This window comes from Leishmania donovani, chromosome 25 (genome assembly GCF_000227135.1).
Source record: "Leishmania donovani BPK282A1 complete genome, chromosome 25".
Classification (NCBI taxonomy): Eukaryota; Euglenozoa; class Kinetoplastea; order Trypanosomatida; family Trypanosomatidae; genus Leishmania; species Leishmania donovani.
The window spans coordinates 108,556-130,542 of NC_018252.1; the positions used below are offsets into that span (position 1 = coordinate 108,556).

General features: G+C 61.7%; 7 protein-coding genes across 7 annotated transcripts; all 7 read right to left on the reverse strand.

The window, feature by feature from the left end:
• Positions 1-1,172: 1,172 nt before the first annotated feature.
• Positions 1,173-1,712, reverse strand: LDBPK_250380 (hypothetical protein, conserved; the record flags this gene model as incomplete). The annotated part of the gene is made up of 1 exon (XM_003861320.1): positions 1,173-1,712. One exon carries the CDS (start codon positions 1,710-1,712, stop codon positions 1,173-1,175), a length of 540 nt encoding a protein of 179 aa, XP_003861368.1.
• Positions 1,713-2,585: 873 nt separating this feature from the next.
• On the reverse strand, positions 2,586-5,138 carry LDBPK_250390 (hypothetical protein, conserved; the record flags this gene model as incomplete). The annotated part of the gene is made up of 1 exon (XM_003861321.1): positions 2,586-5,138. One exon carries the CDS (start codon positions 5,136-5,138, stop codon positions 2,586-2,588), a length of 2,553 nt encoding a protein of 850 aa, XP_003861369.1.
• A 1,336-nt stretch (positions 5,139-6,474) lies between these two features.
• Positions 6,475-7,080, reverse strand: LDBPK_250400 (hypothetical protein, conserved; the record flags this gene model as incomplete). The annotated part of the gene is made up of 1 exon (XM_003861322.1): positions 6,475-7,080. The coding sequence occupies one exon, from the start codon at positions 7,078-7,080 to the stop codon at positions 6,475-6,477; it is 606 nt and encodes a 201-aa protein (XP_003861370.1).
• Positions 7,081-7,965: 885 nt separating this feature from the next.
• LDBPK_250410 (hypothetical protein, unknown function) lies at positions 7,966-8,268 on the reverse strand (the record flags this gene model as incomplete). Its single annotated transcript, XM_003861323.1, has 1 exon — positions 7,966-8,268. The coding sequence occupies one exon, from the start codon at positions 8,266-8,268 to the stop codon at positions 7,966-7,968; it is 303 nt and encodes a 100-aa protein (XP_003861371.1).
• Positions 8,269-9,677: 1,409 nt separating this feature from the next.
• LDBPK_250420 (hypothetical protein, conserved) lies at positions 9,678-10,565 on the reverse strand (the record flags this gene model as incomplete). The annotated part of the gene is made up of 1 exon (XM_003861324.1): positions 9,678-10,565. The coding sequence occupies one exon, from the start codon at positions 10,563-10,565 to the stop codon at positions 9,678-9,680; it is 888 nt and encodes a 295-aa protein (XP_003861372.1).
• A 1,302-nt stretch (positions 10,566-11,867) lies between these two features.
• LDBPK_250430 (hypothetical protein, conserved) lies at positions 11,868-16,700 on the reverse strand (the record flags this gene model as incomplete). Its single annotated transcript, XM_003861325.1, has 1 exon — positions 11,868-16,700. One exon carries the CDS (start codon positions 16,698-16,700, stop codon positions 11,868-11,870), a length of 4,833 nt encoding a protein of 1,610 aa, XP_003861373.1.
• Positions 16,701-18,029: 1,329 nt separating this feature from the next.
• On the reverse strand, positions 18,030-21,083 carry LDBPK_250440 (hypothetical protein, conserved; the record flags this gene model as incomplete). Its single annotated transcript, XM_003861326.1, has 1 exon — positions 18,030-21,083. The coding sequence occupies one exon, from the start codon at positions 21,081-21,083 to the stop codon at positions 18,030-18,032; it is 3,054 nt and encodes a 1,017-aa protein (XP_003861374.1).
• Positions 21,084-21,987: the final 904 nt, after the last annotated feature.

Sequence of the window (21,987 nt, forward strand, 5' to 3'; positions counted from 1 at the left end):
ACGAGACGTGCGCGTCGTGTGTGTGTGTGTGTGTGTGTGTGTGTGTGTGTGTGTGTGTGTGTGTGTGTGTGTGTAAGTGGGGAGTGCGCACTGGCAGTTAAAGGCGTCGCATTGGGTATCGGTGTGCCCAGTACGCTCATGGAAGCGCGATCAAACAAGGCAGCGTTTCCTTTTATCGAAGCACAGAGAAGAGGGTAGAAGAGCGGATGCGAGGGTGTGTCGATGGGAGGTGGCCACATCTGAAAACGAAGATGAATGGGTGTTACGCGGAGATGCCCAGACATTGCACATCCCGCCCTGTCCTTCCGTACCCCGCCGCGGTGTGTCGACTTTACGGCACGCACAAGGAGAAAAGGGGTAGCATGCGGCCCTGCGCGTACGCTTGCCATGCCACAATGGCCTGCTGCTGAGCCCTTCTTTCGCTTCATTTTTTGTTCTTTTCGGTTACGTCGTTGCACGATACGGCAGCTTACGAGAGACAACAAAACGAAAGGAAGGGAACAACCTCAGAGTAGAGGTGCGGGAGACAGCGAGGGTGCGGCGATCGTGTGAAGGGCTCGCATGCGCGGCTTCATGAATGGCGGCGGAGCGTGTGCATTTTTTTGTGTGCTCACTGGCTTGCCCATAGACAGATGCGCACGCGTGCACGCACACTCGCATCCGTTGCCCACTCGGCGGAGAGCAGAAGGCCAGCAGCCGCAAACATAAGAAGACGGCGCACACATGCTGGACAAGGCCGCTCCTCCCTCCTCCACATCCACACACACGCACACGTGCAGAGAGAGGGAAAGACGATATCTCCACTGCGCACACACAGGCGAGCAAAATGACAACGCTCCGGCGCGGCGCCGGCATCATCAGCGACGCTCACGACTGCAAGAGGTAAGAAGCAGCAGCAGCGGCGGCGGCAGATCGGTGTCCATCGCGCCGAATACCGCAGTACCGGCATGACTGGCCCCCTTTCAGGGAGTCCATAAAGCAACAGCACATCCGCGCAAGCGCGGAACACGCCAACGCAGTCACGGTAGGGAAAGAAGGAAGACGGCGGCGGCGGCGCTATGCACATACACACCACAAGAGCACATGGCAAAAAGGGCGCATGCGCCCACGGCAGTGTGCTTCTCTACCTCGGCCCATCCAGCACCACCACCCCCCATTCCCTCATCTGACGCTTAGAACACGTCGTGCTTGGACTTGCGCTTCGAGGCACGCTTCTCCTTCGCCTTGGCCGCCTCTACCGCCGCCTTCTTCGCGGCGGCCGCCCTCGACTTTTGATTCACCTTCGTGTTGCGCTTGATACGCGTGGCGACCACCTCCTCGAACTGCGGGTTCTCATCAATCCACTCATCCGCGAAGGACTTGTAGCGACGACGCTTGTTGCGCCCCACATCGGCAAAGTAGCCGAACTCCATGAACTCGCTCTCCCCTACGCCGGCTGCCTTCTTGGGTGCTTGGTGCTGACGCTCTGGGTCCACGAAGTTGCGGTACTTGAGCAGCTCAATCTCCTGCTTCTGGTCCTCACTGAGCGGCCTCTTCTTCATGCCGTACCACTGCGAGAGCGTGTTCTTCTGCTCGCGGCGCTTCTCTCGAACGGCGTCCTTGCGGTCTTGGATGCCTTGCACCCCGCCGCGCCCACCGTAGAAGTCGCCAGAGCTCGTAACCGCCTTGGCCATCATGTCGGCCACACTGTCGCTGCTGCCGCTGGCAGGCATGGGCTGCAGCCAAACAAAGACAAAAAAGGGGAAGACTACGAGTACCGCTCTTGCTGAGCGCTGTGCTTGCAGCTGTTTCCGTCAAGGCCAACGCAGGCAGAGCGAGCGCCTCGCTGCTTGTTCCTGGAACAGTTGGCAGTGGTGCTAGGTAAACAAAGATGGGGGGAGGAATAAAAGAAACATCGGTGGCGGGGAGGTCATGAGGGCATCATCATCACAGCAAACCACGAGGAAGGGAGGCGGAATACGGAAGGAGGCGTCGCACGACATCGCTGCCGGTCACGTACACCTCCACCTGCGAAACCAGTGAAAAGACGCGTGCGACACGTCAGCCAGATACCATTACACAGACGGTAACGCGGTCACTCAGGGCACGCCACTCGCTTACTCAGAACGCCCTCTCTTCTGCCTCATTGGGGAGGGGAAGGAGGAGGGTCGGGCACAGCAAGTGCACGAACACTCACGGGCGCATCCCTTTTTCAACAATGCACCTCAAGGCCTGCTTCCTGGAAGGCGTCACGCGGCCGCCGGCACGGTGGTGTCAGACGCTGAGCGCCACGACAACGGTCTCGTGTATGTGTGCATGTGTGTGTGCCACACCCCCACGAGCCGCACGTCGCAACCAAAAACCCAAAAAGTCCCACGAAAAAAAAAACAGAGAAAGCAGAAGACAGCCACGCATGTGCATAGGAGAGGCGGAGGCACCACACAGACGGCTTGGAAGGAGCTGAGGCGTGCGCAGCACACGAGCAAAGGCCATGGCGCAGGTGAGACATGCGCGCATGCGCATCCGCTACGGCGTCTCGCCTCCACCCCTTTCCGCGCGGCAGAGAGACAGATATTAGAAGAGGGCCGTTTTCCACGGCCAGCCCCTCACCGCAACTGCCGCGTTGCCTCCTGCAGCCGCTCCTCGAGCTCCAACTTCGCTTGCAACGTCTCCTGCAGAAGACACTGCAGGGAGCGTAGTCGACCCTCATCACCACCACGCGACACCGCTGCAGGGGTCAACACCCCAGCCGCCAACAGCTGGTTCATGGTGGAGGCGTTCCGCTTGAGCTCGCCCGTCAGCGCGGCACACCGCAGCTGCAGGTCCTCGATCATTGTCGTCAACTTCCACTTTTCCTCCTGCATCGTGGTCAAACGGTCGAGTAGCGCCTCGTTCTCCACCTGCACCGCCTCCCAGGTGGACATGTGTTCCGGGTTGTAGCGCCGTTCAATGTCGGTGACCTGCCGCGGAGACGCAACGACGAGGAGGTGCGTCGACGGGAGCGGATCGTCGCTGTCGAGGTCGGCGAGAGAAGCCGCGACAGGGCCGTTTTCGCCGTCGCTGCGGCAAACCCACGCCGCGGACGTGTCTCGCCAGCTGCCCGAGAAGGAAGGGCGCTGCGACGTCGTCGTTGGTGCAGCGGGGGCGTTGCTCAACGGCGCCACCGCGGATGGCGGTAACCGGCGCTGTACCTCCTCGAGCAACCTGGTCTTCTCGCTCAACCCGTCCTGAGACACAGTGAGCGCCTGGCGCAGCTCCTTGTTGAGGGCTAGCAACTGCTGCATCTCAGCCTTCCGCTGCGCCTCCACCAGCGCGATGCGTTGTTCAAAGGTGTGCTTGAGCTCCTCGAGTTGCCGCTCTCGGTCCACAAGCACGGCTGTGTCTGCGGCGGCCCCGAAAACCGGACTGTAGGGCACAGAGGGCGACGGCAAAGCGACACGGAGAGTCGTCACGGCGGCGTCCTCCATGCGCGACGACGTCGACGACGATGCCACAGCGACAGTCGGTGTGGCCGGCTCCGGTGCCACTTTCGAACTCTCATTCGCGGCCGCGGTAGTCGTGGACTTGTCGCGATCACCGCGTTGCGTGGCGGAGTGTAGGCACTGCTTCCACACCACCTCTCGAACCTGGCAGGCTAGCACGCGCTTCAGCAGCTGCTTCGCTGCCGCTTCGTTCACACGTGCTTGCCGAGACAAGGCGAGCATCTGCCGCTCCCATTTCGCCTTTTCCTGCTGGTACTGGGCAGTACGGTCACGCAAGGCGATGCGCAGGCGGTTTGCGTCTCGCTCCAGCTGCCGGAGTCGCTCATCCTCCTCCTTGCGCGAGATTGCCCGCTCCAGCTCCAGCTCGCTCTCATTCACTTGCCGGCGGTACAGCAGCGCTGACGCCTTCAGCTCAGCGTTCTCTTTCTGGAGGGCCTGCGCCACCTCCTCCGCCTTGGCTCGCCGCGCCGCCTGCTTTTTTGCGTCGCGCGTGAGCCTGTCGGTCATGGCATGCAAGTCGCTGATTTGCTTTTCCAGCGCCTCTTTCTGGTACGCCTCGCTGGCTGTAAGCCGCGGTGCCGCTGCTGCAGCACGTGGTGCCGGGTGGGCCGCCGCCTCCATCGAGCTTGTCAAGAGGCGCTGCAGCTGGCCCTCCAGGTGCGCGTTTTTCTCCTGCAAAAACGCCTTCTCGCGCATCATGGTGGACATAGCTTCCCGCAGTTGTGCCAGAGCGTACGCGGCGCTCTCGTGTCGCAGGCGTGCCGCGCGCACCTCCGTCTCTCGCTCTGCCAAGCGCGTCTGCATATCTGCGAGTTGGTGCGCCGGAGAAGCCGGCGTGGTGCCTGCTTGTGGCAGTGACAGGGAGGTGGTGCTCACATCCGCGAGAAGCGCTTTGCGGAGCTCGGCAAGCTCCACCAGCGCAGCCTCGAGCCGCTTCCTCTCCATGGCCAGTGCGGTCTGTGTGGTGCTCAGCTCACTTTGAGTGCTAATCAGAAGCCCTTGCGCGGCATCCAACGCAACGGCCCTGACTCGCAGCTCTGCAACCTCTTCGGAGAAGGGTGCAGTTGCCGGCGCACAGCTCGGCGTCATCGTCGACGGCTCCGCAGCCACCACCACGGCGCGCACAGCAGTGGTGGTTGAAGCCGCACCTGCCACACCCACCACCTTGCCGGTCACAGCCGTGCCGTGCACTACCCGGCCGGCAACGGCATGGGCCGCAGGCGGACTAGCACCCGTCGCCGTGGTGGCAGGGACGCCGCGCGCAACGACAGCGGCGGGGGCCGAGCTGGCGTCAGCAGCCGGGCGGACTTGTAAGGCAAAAGAGGGTGGCGGCGGCGGTGTCGACGTTGTCGGCGAACACCCAGCGAGTGGGGAGCTCGACTTGGCAACGCCGTCTGCAGCAGCAGAAAAGAGGGCGTTATACTGATCCCCCGCAGGTGTTCCGGCCCTGCTTGACACCAGTCGGCTCGTCTGCGTGTGCACGCGCTCGAGGCAGCGCGTCAGCTGCGCGCATCGCTCGTGCTGCTGCTCCAGGCACTGGATCAGCTCCGGCACGGTCGGTGGGAGCTGAACAATAGAGCTTGTGTACGACGCGGCCTCATCCTCCGTGGGGGGCGGAGCCGTTGGTGGTGCAGCGGCAGCCTGCGCGGAGGAATAGGTGGACGCCACCGCGGACATGGCCAAGCCTACACGAAAGATGAGAACGAGAGATGGAGGCAACGCAGAGGGGCGCCGGGTACAAAACCGAATCACAGCACGAACGCGCTGCGCCGTCACTCAGTGCGGACGTGGCGCAGGCGCTTTGCCGATCCGACACGCCCCCCACGTCCCCCTCCTCCCGCACACAGCAAAGCCGGAAAAACAAAGGGGGCGGGGCACCGTGCCCTTGTGCGTGTGCGTGTGTGGTTGTGCACTTGCCACTCGACGTGGTGCGTCCACCCGCCTCTGCCACGGAAAGCGGCGTATGGCAAAACCCACCGAAGAAAATTGCAAAACGTCAGCACAGGTTTGTGTGTGTGTGTGTGTACATGGGTGTGGCCAGTGCTGTGAGAGGACGAGACGGGCTGGTGGTGAAGGGCGAGGGCGTGATTGTACGGCGTGAGCGTCAGAAGGCTCAGTTGGAAAGAAAACCGTCACAGGCAAAAACAGAGAGGAGCAGCCCCCCCCCCCGTCCTACACCCGCTCGCACCACCAGCAAGATGGACCGCGTGTGTGCTATGCTCACCTGCGCCAAAAGGAAGAGAACGCGGTGAGGAGCGCACAGAAAAGCACGACAACCGGCGCACGATGGCACAAGGGCAAGCGCCGCACCCACCGACACAGCTGCGCCAGGTAGGAAATTGGACACGACAAAGAGTAGAGGTGCTAGTGGTGGAGCAGACGCAGCAGGAAGATGGCAACCACGTCGCAGGTCAGCATCGGGGAGGGGGGTCGGGGAGAGCAGCTGAATAGGCATGAGAAAAGCGCAGCACCCAACACTCGTGTTCGCCCGGCGTGCGCTTCACCGTGAGGCGGCATGAGAGGCGTGTCGACGCCAGTCAACGCGAAGGTCGACAAAGTCCAAACAGATAGCATCCCTCTCTCCTCTCCTGGAGCTTGACGCCTGTGCCAGCGTTTGCGCGTCGCACAGCTTCGGCACACATACTGACACACTCGTGGCGTCTTCCTCCCTTGGCACACACACACACGCACACATACCGAAAATGCGGGGCAGAGGGGGAAGGGGGCGACAGGAAACAACAGCGAAGTCGGGCGAAGCAGAGATGAAGAGAAGCAGGGCCAAACTCACGCACAACAAAACGATACGATGCGCAGGAATAGGCAGAAAGGCGGGAGAACTGAAGGAGCCGCCTGCAGATGCCGCGAGACGCGCCCGTTTCGGCCAGCCTACGCGCGCCTACCGTACCTCTGCACGTTCATACACATCTCCTTTCCGTGTAGCTGTGCGTGGAAGTGAAGGTGGGCGCAGAGGTGAGATCGCTAATACCACTCAATGGACAGGCGCGCAACACGGTTAGCTTGGCTGGATATCACGCAGGTGCGCCTCGGCGTAGGCGGTCCACTGCGCCACTCGCTCCCTCAGCTTTGCCATGTCGTCTGGCGTCACGTTGCGGCTCTCGTACGAGTACACGCGCACTTGCCGCTCTCGTTCGTTGAGCCGGGCCACACACAGCCGCTGCTGCACCGCATGCAACACCGTGCGCTGCACCGACACCGTGTCCTGAACGCCAAGCGCCCGCTCGACATCGTCGTACGAGAGGCACACGCCGTCAGGCGTCAGTGCGTGCTCGCTACATAAGGTGAGAAACGAAAGCAGCTGTAGCTTCGTCATCAGCTCCGGTTGTTGGGCGAGGAGGGCCTTGACACCATCGGACGTCTCATCGACGTCCGCTACCGTGTTGAAGGTGAGCAGCTTCAGCAACGCGATCGTGTCTGAAGTGCGGGCCGGTACTGCCGTCGCGTTCTGCCTCCTCATGCACGTCTGGAGCGCACTCAGGAGAGCCCCGTAGAAGAAGACGGAGGCATCCGCGAGGCCTGACTGCACTGCAGCAAGAGCATCTGCCGCTGTCGTTGCCTGCTGCACCCTGACCACGTAGGACGCGCCACCTAAGGAGCCCATCTCCACTGAGAGGGGGGGAGAGGAGTGGATGGGAGAAGAGAGAAGAGAGTTAGGCACCCCGTTGCGAGAGCGGCAGCGAAGCAGGAGAGAGCAAAGAGACCCCGCCAGCATTAACGGAAGCGGCCCCTGCGCCTTGTCGGACGCGTGTAACCCTCAACTACCTCCCCTTCCCGTCCCCCCGTCGCATCAGACAGGCACTGCTGTTGTCCGATCAAGGCGATGAACGTCGGGGACGCCTGCAGTGCGGCACAGATGCACATCTCGTCATGGTGAGTGACGCGAGCGAGGTGCAATGGGAAGGGAGGGGGCGAAGCGGCAGAGACGATAAAAGGCGGGAGACGGTGGTGAGAGCGAGAGGGAGGGACCGTGCTTTCGGTGGTGGTGGTGTTAACTGTCATGTTGGTGGTAGCGGTGCGGCTTCACCAAGGGAGGTCCGATCAGGCATGTGTCGCCACACCCACACCTAGAGACGTGCACACCTGAAGACCGACATCCACAGAGGAGATGAGCCAGGAGAAGAAAGAAAAAGGGGGGCAGTAATAGTGCAGGCAAGACCAGCGCACAGATCCAGAAGGCGGGCGCTGAACAGGTCACTCATGTCCTCTCTCCCTCGGCATGCTCTCCGCATGCTTCTTGGCAGCAAGCGTGAACTACTAGATGGGATGTGGAAGGGTGCGGTGGTGCGCTCCCCCGTAGCAGCAGCAATCGCGGACTGCGTGGATGGTCCCTCTCTCGGAAAACGGGAGGGGGGAAAGGGGAGGAAAGAGGACACACGCGCCTGCGTTTAGCGGAGCGCAGCACTCAAATGACGCCGCAGTGTGTCTCTGAGAGAAGCAATAAAACGCTCCGCTGTGTGTATGTGTGAGTGTGCGCGGTTTGCGGGACTCACCGTCCTTCAGGTGGCTTAGGGCCGTGACCGACAGTCCCCGCCTGCCCACCCCCTGCCGACAGTGACTGCTGCGGCTTCTGCACTGCGTCACGGTTGAGGTACGCGCGCACTACATTGTAGCTGGAGCGGATGTCATTAGCGACCTCACGGGCAGCGGCGCCGAGCCACAGCCCGAACTTCTCGCTGGTCAAGTCGCGCTCCATGCGAGCCGCCTTCTCCGCCACGCGCTGCACCAGAGGCGTATTCGATGCCTCCGAGACGAGAGTTTTGTAGACCAAACTCTTAAAGAAGGCTTTCATGGTGTAATGTTCTGTGAGAATTCTGTTAAAGGCGTGGCTGTCCCGTGGAGTGTGCTCTCTCCACTCTCCCAAGGCAGGGAGAGGCCTGCAACGGATGCAAGGATGCCGACTGCAGCAGAGACTTCTCGTGGGTGCGCACCTCTTCAAACGCGGTGCTGAGCGCGCTGCTCCGTGCGTTGTGTGACGCGGGACACTGGCAGGGGCGCGCCAAGCGTGCCAGACACACCGACAGGGTGACGGTTGTGAAGAAACAAGAAGGGAAGAGCAGGAGCCGGAGAGAGGGAGAGAGCGGGTACAGTCTACACCAGTGGAGACGCTCACGCAGGAGAAAGAACGGTGCGCTAGCATAGCGCCTCGGCGCGTAGGTCATTGGAGGAATCCAATGGCAGCGAGCAAGACAGTCGACAGTGGGCGCCTTGACTCAGATATATATACGCATAGATAGACTAACACGCCGTTATTTCGACGGCGGCAGTCGCAACAGCCTGCCACCGTCGAGCACAAGTGCACGCATCGCCCTCTGTCCACTCGGAGATGGGTCTGAGGACAACAACGCACACACGCTGAAAGAGGCGGGTGATTACGACCAGCGAGGCGGACAGCGCCAGAGGAGAACAACAAACACCGTGCTCAGGCATACGGACACGTGCACACACAGACGCCCAAGCGCGAGCTCTGGGGCGGCATGGCATCCCAGCGCAGTCGCTGGTTGTGCATGCAAATGCGCGAGCGGCACCTCGCTGGTCTTTTTTTTCCGGGGTGTCGAGCGCAGAATCGGTGTTAGTGTTGACGCCGCGCACCCACTCCTCCCTCAGGTCTGCCCTCCCTTGACCATTCTTGGGTCGGGTGCTCCCTCTACCTCTCCCCGCGGCGACGACGGCGCAGTTCGAGTCGCGCACGCCCGCACACACAGGCGCAGAGCATGCGTGAGAGATGCATGCGTCGTGCGCCGGGGCACTGCAGCACACGACGGCAACATGCCCCACTTCACGCGCGCGGGTATATCGCAGTAAAAAGGTGCTGCAAGGAGGCGGAGGCCGGAAAGAGGAGAGAAATAGGCGGCGAGCCCTTCAGCTTAGGGCGCACAGTCGTGCCCGCGACACATAGACACAACAACAGTGTCGCATCGGTATCCGACTACGCCAAGAAGCAGAGCCGCAGACGCAGGGGCTACGGAGAACCACGCATGGTTACCTTGAAAGGGTTGTGCGTTGGGTTGCCTTGCGCTCCACTTTCGCCCGTGTCTTGACACGCACAGCAAAAGCCGGTGCCTTGTTGCTCTCTTCGCTCACACCGCCGCAGCTGTGACCTGTGAGGCATCGCCACCTCACAAGCGTCAACGGTTTACTGCAGAAACGGAGGCGCAAGAACGAGGTGTCAACGCTGCGGCTGCAAGAGCATCGCCAGCACTAGTACGGGTAGGGCACCTTCTTCTTACCCTCCATCAGGTACACCGACTCCTTCGGAATCCTGTACTTGGTGATAAGCATGTCCGCCAGCTGATCCACCACGTTGCCCTGAATGTCGATGCAGTCCTGGTGCTTGCCCTCCTCCGCGGCACGCACGCCGGCGCCGCAGGAGAAGCGCTTGCGCCAGTCCCTCGACACATCCTTCAGGTTGAAGCCGAAGAGGTCCATGCCAAAGACAGATGTGATCATGCGTCGCCCGGTGCGTTTCTCCACCTCCAGCACGACAATGCGCTCTAGCGCCTTCTTGACGCCGCGCCCCTCCAGCATCGCCTCAAGGCGGTCCTTCTCTGTCAAGATGCGTCGCTTGCGGCCGCGCTCCTCGGCGTCAGCCAGATCTGCCGCGTACTCTAGTAGCCACGGCCGGCATTTCTCCACTATCCCACTGAACTCGCACATTTCCGCCGGAAAGGTGCAGATGGGGCAGTAGAGCACCTCCACGGCCCTCTGCCGCGTCACGATGAGAGGCTCCTCGTCGGCGTCCCCCTCTCTCGCCGCCTCCTCTGCCTTGTCGTCCTCGTTAGCGCCCTTGCCCTTGCCCTTCTTGCGCTGCACCTCCAGTTTCTTGAGCCGGTTGCCCCTGTACTCCTTCTTCTTCGTTTTCGGAGCATCATCGTCGCTATCCCTGCCGCGCTCCGAGCAGCGGCCGCTGTGTTGGTCGGGCGTGGCTTGAGCGCCATCAGCAGCAGCCGATGCACCGTTTTCATCGCCGCAGCCCTCAGCCTGTTCAGGCAACACTGTCGCAGGGGCTGAGTCGTGCTCCTCCTCACGCTCCCCGTCGCTGCAAGGCTGGGCGTGCGCCGTCGCCTTAGACCTCTTGCTGCGCCCCATAGCTTTATGCGGTACACACTTCTACGCCTCTTCTGTGTGAGTGGGCTGTCGAGGGATGGGGTAGGTATGCACGTGTGTGCTTCGCTTCCTGGAAAGGGCGGTGGTCGCACTCGCCGCTGGACACTGGCACACGTAACATGGTGGTGGCGATACGCGTGCGTGCGGGGTGCCGTATGTTCGATGCGAGACCAAGTCAGAGAAACATGAAAGAGATAAGTATGGCGGTTACGAGGCGAAGAAAGCATCGAAGACTCTCGCTCAGAGCCGTGCGCGACTATCACCGGCACGAACATGTTGGCGAGTGCTGGGAAAGAAGAGGGCGCTCTATGCATTGAGCGAGTAACGAGTACCGCTGCAGAGCAAGGGCACACGGACATCCCTGCATCGCCTCCCCAGCGTGAAGAGCAATCTCAAATGTTTGCCCGCATGGGCACTTCGCTGCCTCTGCGTGTTGCGACGCGTGAGAGGGAGAGGGAGAGTTCGGCGGAAGTCCGTGGCTGACCGGACAGGAGACACACACACACGAATGAAGCCGGCGTGTGTGTTTACGTGTATGTGCGTTTGCGTGCGTGTGGGTTTGTGTGCGGCACACGAGCTGCCACCTTAGCTAGTGACAAGATGGCCCGAGTAGGCAAAGACGGAGAGCAACTTGATATGGTTAGGGATGTTGTTTGAGGGGGAAGCATCAGCACCTGGGATGATGTACAGTACGTGTGGTGCACATGAAAGATGCCAACGGTTCCGTCTTAGGTGAGGGGCGGGCGGGAGGAGGGAGGGGGGGGGGGCTTTCATGAGGCTTTCAGGGGGGTAGCGTGAGGGAAGGATTTGGCAAGAGACACCCCGAGAGATACAGAAAGGAGGCGCATCAGACACAACCTCGCGCTCTGACTCGTCTCATCATTGTTTGTCAGTGTCCGGCACCTGCTCCCACTCCCTCACACGCGCACACATGAGCGTGCATGCATGGACAGTTCTGCAGCAAGAACAGACGGATTGAAAAGACCGCCACTCGCCCCCACCGTCCATCTCCTCGCCACCGAACCGCGGAAACACAGCCGCAGTAACGTCGGCACACTCTACTCTCTAGGCGTGCGTGCGTTTCTGGGATGAGCCATAGACAGCCAGCGCTGCATCACAGCATTGTGCAGCGCACTGCGCGCAGGCGCGTGGGTGTGGTGAGTGGATCAGAGCCGTCGTTGAGCACAAATGAGGAGTGTGAGCTCATGTGCAGTCCACGCCGCACCATCAACCACCTCGCCGCAGCACCAAAGAGCATCGAACACTGCGCCTCCAGCCCTTTTATCAGAACTCGTGGTACGGGCGGATGGTGACCGCCGAGGACTGGTCCGTTCTACTTGAGTCGTCTGCTCCGCTCACAGGGTCGTCGAGGACGCGCACCGCAACCGTATTCGACGACACCTTCCCCGAGGAACGGTGCTGCTCTTGTGCTGTAGAGCTGAACGACTGTGAGCTGCTGTGCACGTAGCGCACGCTGCTGCCACCGTTGCAGCCTCCAGTGTTGGCACCTGCCGGCCTCCCGTAGGGCCCCAGATGGATGGTCCCAGTTGATGAAAGTGAGTGGACATGCGCAGGTGGACGCGGCGGGTCAATGCCTATCGGCACCAAGTTGCTGCAGTCGTTTGGCGCTGAGCTGTAGTCGCGCCGCTGCGGTTGCGACACTGGAGAGGGAAGATGGTGAGGCGGCGCGTAGGGCTGCGGCTGCCTCCACGTCAGGGTCTGACGGTGGTAGAGATGTCCTGGCTCTCTGGCGCACAGAGGCGAAGCACCGTCAATGGCGGAAGGGGACGCTGCGGTGCCCGCAGACCGACGCCGCACGCCGCTGCGCGACGGCCGCATGTTCTCTACCGACTGGTAGTAGGTCTCGCTCTCTTGGCGAATATGAGAGAAGTGGTGCTCCTCAAGCGACGCGTCGTTTTGCCGCGGTGCATCTGGCTTCCCCGTTTGAGCAGCCGCGCGCAAGCAAGACGAGTCTCGAGAACGTTGATGCGAAGGCGCCCATGTGTCTGGCTGTCCCACATCATCAAGGACCTGCAACCCGCCGTCCATAGACTGTGCGACCGACGCCGTGCCCGGCGCAGCTGTCACGATTGACGCTTGAAGAGCTTCCGTCTCAGCAAGAGGCAGACAATTGGTGACGCCGACCCCGTGCAGCGGGTTGAGGTGGATGGAGCTGCCCGTCCGGCTGCACGGCGAGTTGGATCCTTTCACGTAGCGCACCGGGTCGTCGCCGGCGCAGCCACGGATGGCCGAGTCGCTCGGTCTCCGCAGCAGGTCCAAAGGCGCAGCGGTGCGATCTGCGTGCAGAGAAACATAGCAAGAGGGTTCACTACCACTCCCTGGGCGGGGACCAGCAGAAGCGACCGCAGGGAAGCCATCAAGCGGCAGATGAGGCTCGAACCCAATAGGCGTCAATGATGGTAACGGTAGCTGGGTCTGGGATAGCTGCGCTGACGTCGAAGACGTGCCAGCAGGAAGGGAGTGCGACCTGATGCCTTCCGCTTCGGACAGGGGCGGTGCAGGAGCCGTTACTTGCGGATTCACGAAGGTGGTTGGGGTGTGCTGCCGCACCTGCTTCTGGTCTGTCGAGGATGCGCGCTTCGGCGCCAAGCAGTGTGACGGTTCGCACTGAGGGGAGCCGTCGAGCTTCGATGAGGCCATCTCGTCGATGCTGACGTGCAAGACGCCCTGCGACTCGGACTTGAGGGTGGGATGGCTGGCGTGGCGGTGTACCATCGGATGAATGAGCTGCGGCTCCATCGGCGAGGAAGAGGGTGCGCTCGAGAGTGTCGTGTCTACCCCGCCTTGGTCGCCGCGTGGTGTAGAGAGCAGGGATTGCCCAGACGGCGTCACGGCTGCCGTGGGAGACGTCGCTGCGCACCGTTCGCCATGCTCGTGTGTGGCTGGTTGCGACAGCGTCTTCTGCCCTCCATCCTCGGACGGCCCGACGGTGTTGATTGGAGTTGATGCGGGCACCGGCTCGGTTGCGACTGGCATGTCCTTCAGTTGGCCTGAGAGGGAGCGCACAAACTCCTCCAGGCGCTGGCCGCCGTCGATAGGAAACACACGAATCTCCCGCATGGAGTGCGGGTTGCGATACATCTCCGTGAGCTGGGTCTTAATGCTGGTCAGCATGCCGAGCAGCTCTCTCTCATGCTGCTGCACAATCTTGAGTACCGTGTTCAGCAGCTCCTCCTTGCTCCGGCTGATGTGCAGCAGCAGCTCTTCCTTCGAAAGACCGCGGGAACGACGCATGTTCAGCAGTTCTACCCAAACGGCGTCGATCTCCCGCTTGGTGAAGTCTCTGAAGTTGGCATACTCGCGCTTACGCACGAACTGACAGGTGGGCAGCAGCACCTCGGACAAGGTGGTGCCGCGACTGGGAAACGGCTTCTTCACGGCACTCTCTCTCGAATTCGACTTCACAAGCGCGTCCGACGAGGTCACTGGCTTTGCCAGGATTGTGGCAGAGCCCGTGGTGGCCGGTCGCATCCGCACTGAGACCGGCGACGTAACGCCTAGCGTGTCCTGGCGCAAAATGAAAACCTCGCCGGTCGACTTGCCGGGAACCTCGACGAGGTTATCTTCCGGTGCCGCGGCGGCGTCCGCAGAGAGACTAGTGTGGCTCTTAGCCTTCTGCGGTGGGTAAGATATGGTAAAAGCAACAGTGTCGCTAACGCCATGTTCATCCTCCTCTGCCTCATGTGCTGCAGCTTCGTCCTCTGCCTCATGTGTCGCGGCTCCCTCCTCCTTGACGACGCGCTTCTTGAAGAGCACCGAGCGTGATGGCGTGGCCTTCGTGGAGAACGGCGCTGCCATCGGCTTTTTGATTTTCTTCGAGGGTGGCGACGACTGTAAAGATTGCCCTTGCTCCCCAGGTACTGTAGCTGCTTGCATGGCCTTCAGCTCTCCCAACTGCATCTGCAGCGAGTCTTCGAGCTTGTCGACCACCTGGAGGTCAAGCGGAAGCTCTTTGGCCGCGTGCACGCTTTCGTCCTGCGCCGACTCTGTAGCCTTAACGTGCGTTGCTGCCTCTCGCGCGGCCGACCTAGCCTCCCCGGATGTGTCATCGTCCTGGGCGGCAGCGGCTGCTGCAGTGCTCGTTGGTGACGCGCTGTCCCACTGGGTTGCGCTCGCCGATTTGCTGAAGTCTTGCGCCTGCGCAATGCGCAGTCGCTGCAAGGAGGCCCGCAGCCCTTTGATGTCCTCCTCATGCTGCCGCAGACGCTCGCTATGTTCATCGCTGGCCCTGCAGATTTCCTCCGCCTTCGCCGCCGCGGAGCTGGCGCGCGACGTCTTTGCCGAGATCGACGACCACGGCGCCGCAATGGCGGCGGTTGCTGCAGTCCTGATCTGCTCTGGCGATGCCTTGCGGGCATCTGCCTGCACCGCCGATACTTGATTCAGGGGCACTCGAGAGGGGGAACCTGCAACGGGAGTTGTCACAGCAGAGGTGACGGCATTGGCGGCAGCTGAATCGCGAAAGGGGCTTTCCTCCGGAGCTATTCTGGTGGCTATGGCTGACGTGATCGGCTCTTGGGCTGCGCGAAGCCGCCCGATGCGGAGATCGTCGATCGTGCGCCAGACGTCTGTGTTCCGCTCCGCCAACGCGCAGAGCTCCACGCGCACGGCGCTCTCCAGCATCATCAGCTGCTTCTGGATATCATTCAAGCTGCGCTGTGTCAAAAACATGTTCTTGGCATCCTCCCAGAGCCTCCCCAAACCACGATTCACCTCCGCGCGGAGCATCTCCCGGTCTTGGTTTATCGTGTGCGACGCCGCGATGACGTTGATGCGCTCCAGTAGGTCGGAGTGCGCGGATCGCACCGCAGCCTCGAAAACGTGCTTCAACTGTGTCACATCCTTGTCGACGTGCGATACGAACGTCCTCAGATAGTCCTGCGTAGAGGCGTAGTCGTCGGCGATGCGGCTCATGCGCTGCTCCTGTATGCTCAGTGCGTGGTGCGCCTGCTGGAGTGGCTTTAAACAATTCTCCTGCACAGTTGTTGTCAGCGCCGTCAAATCACGGCGTAGTTTATCAGTTGCAGCAACAAAAAGATCCTGTACACCGCCGATCTGGGACTGCAACGCTTGATCACCCGCTGTTGCACGGTGCTGTGTGGCAGCCACATCCTCGCGCATCTTGACGCTGAGGTCGGTGACGCTCGCCCGCCAGTTGAGGTCCACGGTCTCTAGCTGACTGTCGTGCTTGGCGAGCTCCTGCAGGATTGCCTGGTGCGCTGTTTCCTGCCGTTTGTCCAGCATCTGGCTGTGTTGCGCTACCTGTGCCACCTCGCGCGCCAGCCCGTTCGTGGCAGCCTGGACCATCTCGCTCAAACTGAACTCCAGCTCGCCAACGCGGCGCCGCAAGTCGCTGACGTTGGCCTGCTCAGTGTTGTGTAGCTGATTCATGTCAAGGCGCGTACGCTGGTCGAGAGACTCGAGTTTCTGGTTGATGCGCTGCACTGCGCCCTCCAGATCACCGCGCTGCTGAGCACCGGCGCTCTGCACATCACCAGAAAGGGACCCGTGCACGTCGCGCAGTGCATCGCGCATGGCGCTCTCTAGGTTGTCGCTTCGCTGGCGCTGCGCGGCGACCTCGGCGCTCATCTGTTGCTGCAGCGCCAGTAGATTAGCATGGTTGCGAGCTTCGATGGCCTGCGTCGCGTTCGCCAGGCTCTGCAGCTGCGCTTGAATCGCGCGCATTGCTTCAGCAGATGCGGCCTCACCGGTTTGCGCGCGCTGGTGCGCGCCATTGGCGTCCGCCTGGAGACGCTGCTCCATTCCACGGAACGCCGCATCGTGTTTGTCGCTGACGCCGCGCAACGCCACGCCGTGCCCCTGGACCTCAGCCTGCAGCGCACTGAGACGATCGTCGTGATTTCGCAAAAGCGTCTGCATCTGATTGACGGCCTCCGCGGTGGCGCCGCCGCGATCGCTGAGGAGCGCGTACACTTGCTGCTGCGCCTGCTCGCGGTTGTGCGACTCCGCCGCGGCGTGCTGCTCCACATCGCGCAGCCGCTGCAGCACCGCGCTGATCGTTTGCTCCTGCTGCCGGATGATGTCCTCCAAGGACAGCAACCGCTGCGTCAGGGAATGGACGCCCTCGCCACTCATTACGATCGTTTTTTTGTTTCGTGCGCGTGTGCGTGTCTGTGTGGTCGGCTGGACCAAGATGAGAGCCACCACCAGAGGAGCACACGCGCGCAGACGTGAGGGGGGAGGCAGGTAATGGCGCTGCGCCAGGCACCAAGCAGAGGTGCACAGTCTATGGGTGTCGAAGTGGATGACAGATAGAAACAAGAGAGAGCGAAAAAGAAGGAGGCTCGAACGACGTGCAGTGTACGGCGCCACAGCTGCTGGGTTCGCGTGTCTAAGCGGTGGGCGTACCTGTGTGTGCGTTTTGTGTGTGTGTGTGTGTTTATGCGTGGAGATGTAGGGGGAGGACGAGACGGAAGCTACGACTTGCGCACCGCTAGGCGCTGGTGCCCCTCCTCCCCCCTCCGTGTCTCGGCACTGCTACTTCTATTGCTGCGAGGGAGGAGAGGGGCGTGCCGCACGCTAGGAGGACCGCGCAGGGTAGCCCTGTGCAATTGGTGGGTCACTCGGCGTGTGCGCGTGTGTGCGTCTGTGAGTGTACGCGTACGTACGTCTCTATGTGCGTGCGTGCGAATGGCTGCTAATGCGTGTGTGCACCTGCGCGCATCCGTTGCCGTGGCCACGGTCCACCACACAACATGATGCGGGGGATAGAGCTCAAGTGAAAGAGACGTGAAGAGGTCAGCATGAAGAAGGCAAGAGACAGAGATGTTTGAGAAACGCATGCTTCACGTATGCGAGGCCACGATGACCCACACACACACACACACCGAGCGTGGCGGTAAAGGTGATACCACTCGTGAAGGGGCGGCGTTTGGGGGCGGGGGGTGAGCGTGTGGAGCCACTCGGAGGAGATAACGCCTCGAATGCAGACGCGATGTTGATATGCAACACGAATGCAGAATGGTGTAGCGAAGTCATGCGCCCCTCCCTCCCTACCCCGTTCTGCCTCGTGTTGCGCTGGCGGGATGGTGCTTCTTTGTTCGTTTAACGATGATGTGCGCCCTTGGCCGTCCAATGGTTATGCGCTCCTCGGAAGATACCGCGGCCCTTCCATTCCGCTTTCTCCGTCCGTCTGTCTGTCTGCGTCTCCGTATACACGACGCAAGCGCACAGAAACGTGCTTCGGTGTGCTTGTCCTACCACTCCACCAGCACGACAGACAGACGCGCACACCCACACACACGCACAGGAAGAGAAAGAGAAAGGGGAGAGGGGGGGGGAGGCGAGGCGAGGCGAGGAGGATATAAAAGAAAAAGTGCAAGGCCGGCGCGTTACACAGCCACAAACCTCGATTAGTTATCCGTTGGCGTGCTCATCAACACCTCAGCAGAGGAAGCACAGCACTCACTCGACGCGCATGCGCTTTGCCAGCGGCGGCTCCTCCCTCCGCCCTTCACCGTGATGCACGAATGGCGGAAGCGAGGTCAGCACGTTCGGGGCAAGACCGCGGATGACGTAGTCGATGTAGTACGTGCGCCGGAGCAGGTCGTGCTGGCGCTGGCTGTGCTTGCGCGTGTAAGCCAGCAGCGGCTCGATCAGCGACGCCATTGACGGCACCTGCGCGACAGCCTCAAAGTGGCGTGAGGAGATAAGCACGTAGAGCACCAGAGTAGCCACCGTGCAATGACGGCTGTTCGTGATCCACTCTCGCGTGTACTGCAGCAGCCGCGTCATCTGCTCCGCATCAAGGGCGGGCAGAAGCTCGCCGCGAAGCGTGTTCTCGCACTGGCGTGCGTCCTTGGCGCACCAGCGCACGAGCACTTGGCGGAGATGACGCGGGTGACTCAGTCGCAGGGCCAGCATAAACGCCTCTGAGAACTCGCCCTTGCGAAGGGCGTTGGAGAGCGCCTGCTCTTGCAGGATCATCTGGTGCCGGTCTTCCTTGACGCGGGCCACCTCCTCAGCGGTGTAGTCCTCGGTCGCGATCAACACGCCGTCGGCGGCACCGGAGTAGAAGATTGTCTCGCCCGAGGAGGGGCGCTCCTCGACCGCCAAGGCCCATATCTTCTCCGTGTGCGCCTCCGCCGCCCAGACCGACTCCGAGGACGCGATGGCCCACACACGCAGCACGCCCTCCGCGTTGCTCGTGACAATCTGCGTGCCGTTGTTGAAGAAGCCCACCTGCAGTACTGAGGTGCGGTCCACCTGCATCGACTTCAGGCACGTCAGCGACACAAGCGACCACAGCCTCACTGATCCGTCATTCGAGGCCGATGCCAGAACGCGATCGACCGGCGAGAAGGCAAGGGATGAGATGCCACGCCGATGCCCCTTCAAGGAGGCCTCGCGGTACATCTTCTTGCCTGTGATGTTCCACACATTCACCGACTTATCCTTGCCGCCAGTCGCGACGTACTGGTCGTTGGGCGCAACAGCCACGGTGTAGATAGGGCCCGTGTGGGCCGCGTTCACGCCGCTTCGGTGCTGTATCTCCTCCACGCGGGACCGCGGCTGCTTTGCCGACACACGCTCCGCCAGAGGGACGCCGATGTCCCACATGCGCACATTCTCGTCGCTGGAAACAGAGAAGAGCAGCAGGTAGGTGTCCGTCTGCCTCCCGTTGAAAGATAGCGATGTCACCTCCGCTGTGTGCCCGCCAACACCGCGCACGACCGTCTCGCAGCTCTCGGTCGACCACACGCGCACCTCCTTGTCCTTGGCCCCGGTGGCGATCCACGCCCCGTTACTGCTCACGGCGCAGCAGAGCACCACGTCACTGTGGCCGCGCAGAGTCTTCGAGGAGACGCAACCATCCGAGGCGTACAGGCGCACATCCTTGCTGTTGGTTACCACAGCCCGGTGCAGCGGCGAGGCCTCAGGAAACAGCTTCACGTCGAGCAGCTGATCGAGAAAGCCGACAACCGTGCGAGTCACCTCGTACTGGCTGCACTCCGCCGACGAGGGGCACAGGTGCTGAATGCTGAATCCTGCGTCGCCAACGTACAAGGAGGAGGTGTCCGGCGCGTGCGGCGCGTCCTGCACCACAGAGTCGCGCAGGCGGCGCATGTTCGTGCCCTTTGGCACGCCGGCCACAAGCAGAGAGCGCACAAACGCTTCCTCGGCGCCGTCCTCGGCGTCCGCGGACGGCGGCTTTGGAAGCCGGCGCACAAGCTGTACCGCCTCGTCCTCGCTCACGCGGTAGGTGCTGACCACGCCGTCCATGGCGCCAACGTGAAGTAGCCCGGCGCTCTCGAAGGCGGCGCTCGACACGTGCTCTTTCACTGCAATCGCGCGCACCTCCTTCAGCTCCGTCGATTTGCGGTTCTCGCTGAACATCATCTTGTTGAGAGCGAGACGGCGATCCCTGGCGATCGAGTAGACGTGTGTGAGCGCGTCATTGAAGATCATGGACTCGACCGCCTGCACGTGCGGGCGCCCTGCCGCCACTATCCGCTTTGCCACAAAGTCGAAGACGGTGACGTGTCCCTCGAAGGAGCCGACGGCGAGGTAGGCCTCGCTGGGGTCGAGGCAGACGCTCTGCACGAGGGAGCTGTGGGCACACACCAAGTTGTGCGTGAGGTGATGGTGAAAAACGTTCCACACCTTCACGCTGCCATCCGTGGCACCCGAGACGAGGTAGGTGCCACTCTGGGAAAAGTGCACGACCGAGATGGCATGCTGCGCCGCCGTCCAGTTTCGCTGCAGCTCGATCGAGTACTGCACAAGGGTGCCGCTAGCTGTTGCCGCGCCGACTACATCCGCATCATCGCCTTCCGCCCCTGCAGCGTTGCCTTTCTCAGAAGCGGCGTCGGCAGCGACACCCTTCTCCGCTGAAGGAGAGGGCGAGGGCGAGGCCGGCGACTCGACGCGGGCGTCAACGCGCAACACGTAGACCTGCAGAGAGCGCGTGCCAACCGCAACGTAGCTGCCAGCCGGTGCAGCAAGCTCCCTGTCGCCTTGAGAGGCAGCCGCGTCGCTTGAGGACGCCGCCACGGACGGCACGGCCACCTTCTTCTCCGCTTGGCCAGCGTTCTCTTCGTCCTCCTCGATCGGCTTGACTGTCTTGCCGGCTCCGGCCTTCTTCTTGGGAGCCTTCTTCGTCGTGGCCGACTTTTCCGCAGCGCTGGCGTCGCGCTTCGCCCGCGCCTCTCCCTCATCTCCACTTGTGGCGTCTTTGCCGCCGTCATCCGACGCCTTGGGTACCGTCACGGCGTCAATGTGGAGAATCACATCCTCTACTGGCAACGTGTACCTGCACAGCACCTCTCCACTTGTTGCACGCACGACGTTCACGGTGTCGCCGCACGCCATGACGAGGCATTCCTCCGGAGCGGCCGACGTGGAAAGTGCGGACGACGCAGCGGGGTCTGACACTGGAAGCGCAAGAGAGGCCAACGCGCCGCCGCTGAAGATAGGCTCCTGCGTCCATCGCGTGCGGAAGCAGTTCTTCCCTTCCATTTTGGTACTAACAGTAGATAGATGGGGAGCGTAAGTGGTAGAAAGAGGCAAGATGGCGCGCACACACCAGTAGACCTCACAAGGGGTAAGGAACCAAAACAGAAAACAAGAGAGCTAGGTGTGTGCGGCAGTGACTGCGGCGGATGAGGAGAGGAATGATAGGAGATCGTCAGCGCCTGCAACAGACGACGTAAGTTCCGGTTTCGGGCCCCACACGAACGGCGTGAGTGGCTCTAGTAGGAGAGGGTGGGAGGAAAGCGGTTGCCGTAAACGACATGAAGACACAGACACACACACACGCGCACGCACCAAAATACAGGGAAGACAAGGAGAGGGACACAGGAGAAGAAGGTGTACACGAAAAGGAAGTGAGCATGTGTGCGCCCGACGTGTAGGCGCAGAGGCACGTAACGACGTGGTGTCGAAGAAGCTTTCGTCGCTTAGGCGCGCACGAATGGGCGAGTCTCGACAAGTAAAAAGTGCCCCTCGTGTCGGATAGACAGCGCGTCATCAACTGTGCCACCAACACCTACCACCTCACTCTCCCTCCCCAACCTCCCAACGCCCTGGTCAATCGTATACGTGTGCCTCTAAAAAAAAGGCGTGCACCGCTGAGGTCCATTTTTCTTTGTCGAGAGAGAGAGAGACAGCGCGGGACGACTTTGACCCTGCATCAATGAGAGCTGCCCTTACGGAACACATCATACACCGGAAGCCGCCCCGCCCCGCCAGTGGGCGGACGTGAGGACGCGCCGTCGTTGCTGCTCTCCCCTTTTTCTTCCGCGCCGGCCACGCACGCACACAAGCAAACACGCGAACGCGGTCACAACGGCCACGAGCAGAGGATGCAGGACAGCAAGGCTGTGCCGACCTCTGTGTACGCTGCTTCCCGCCCTACTCTGGC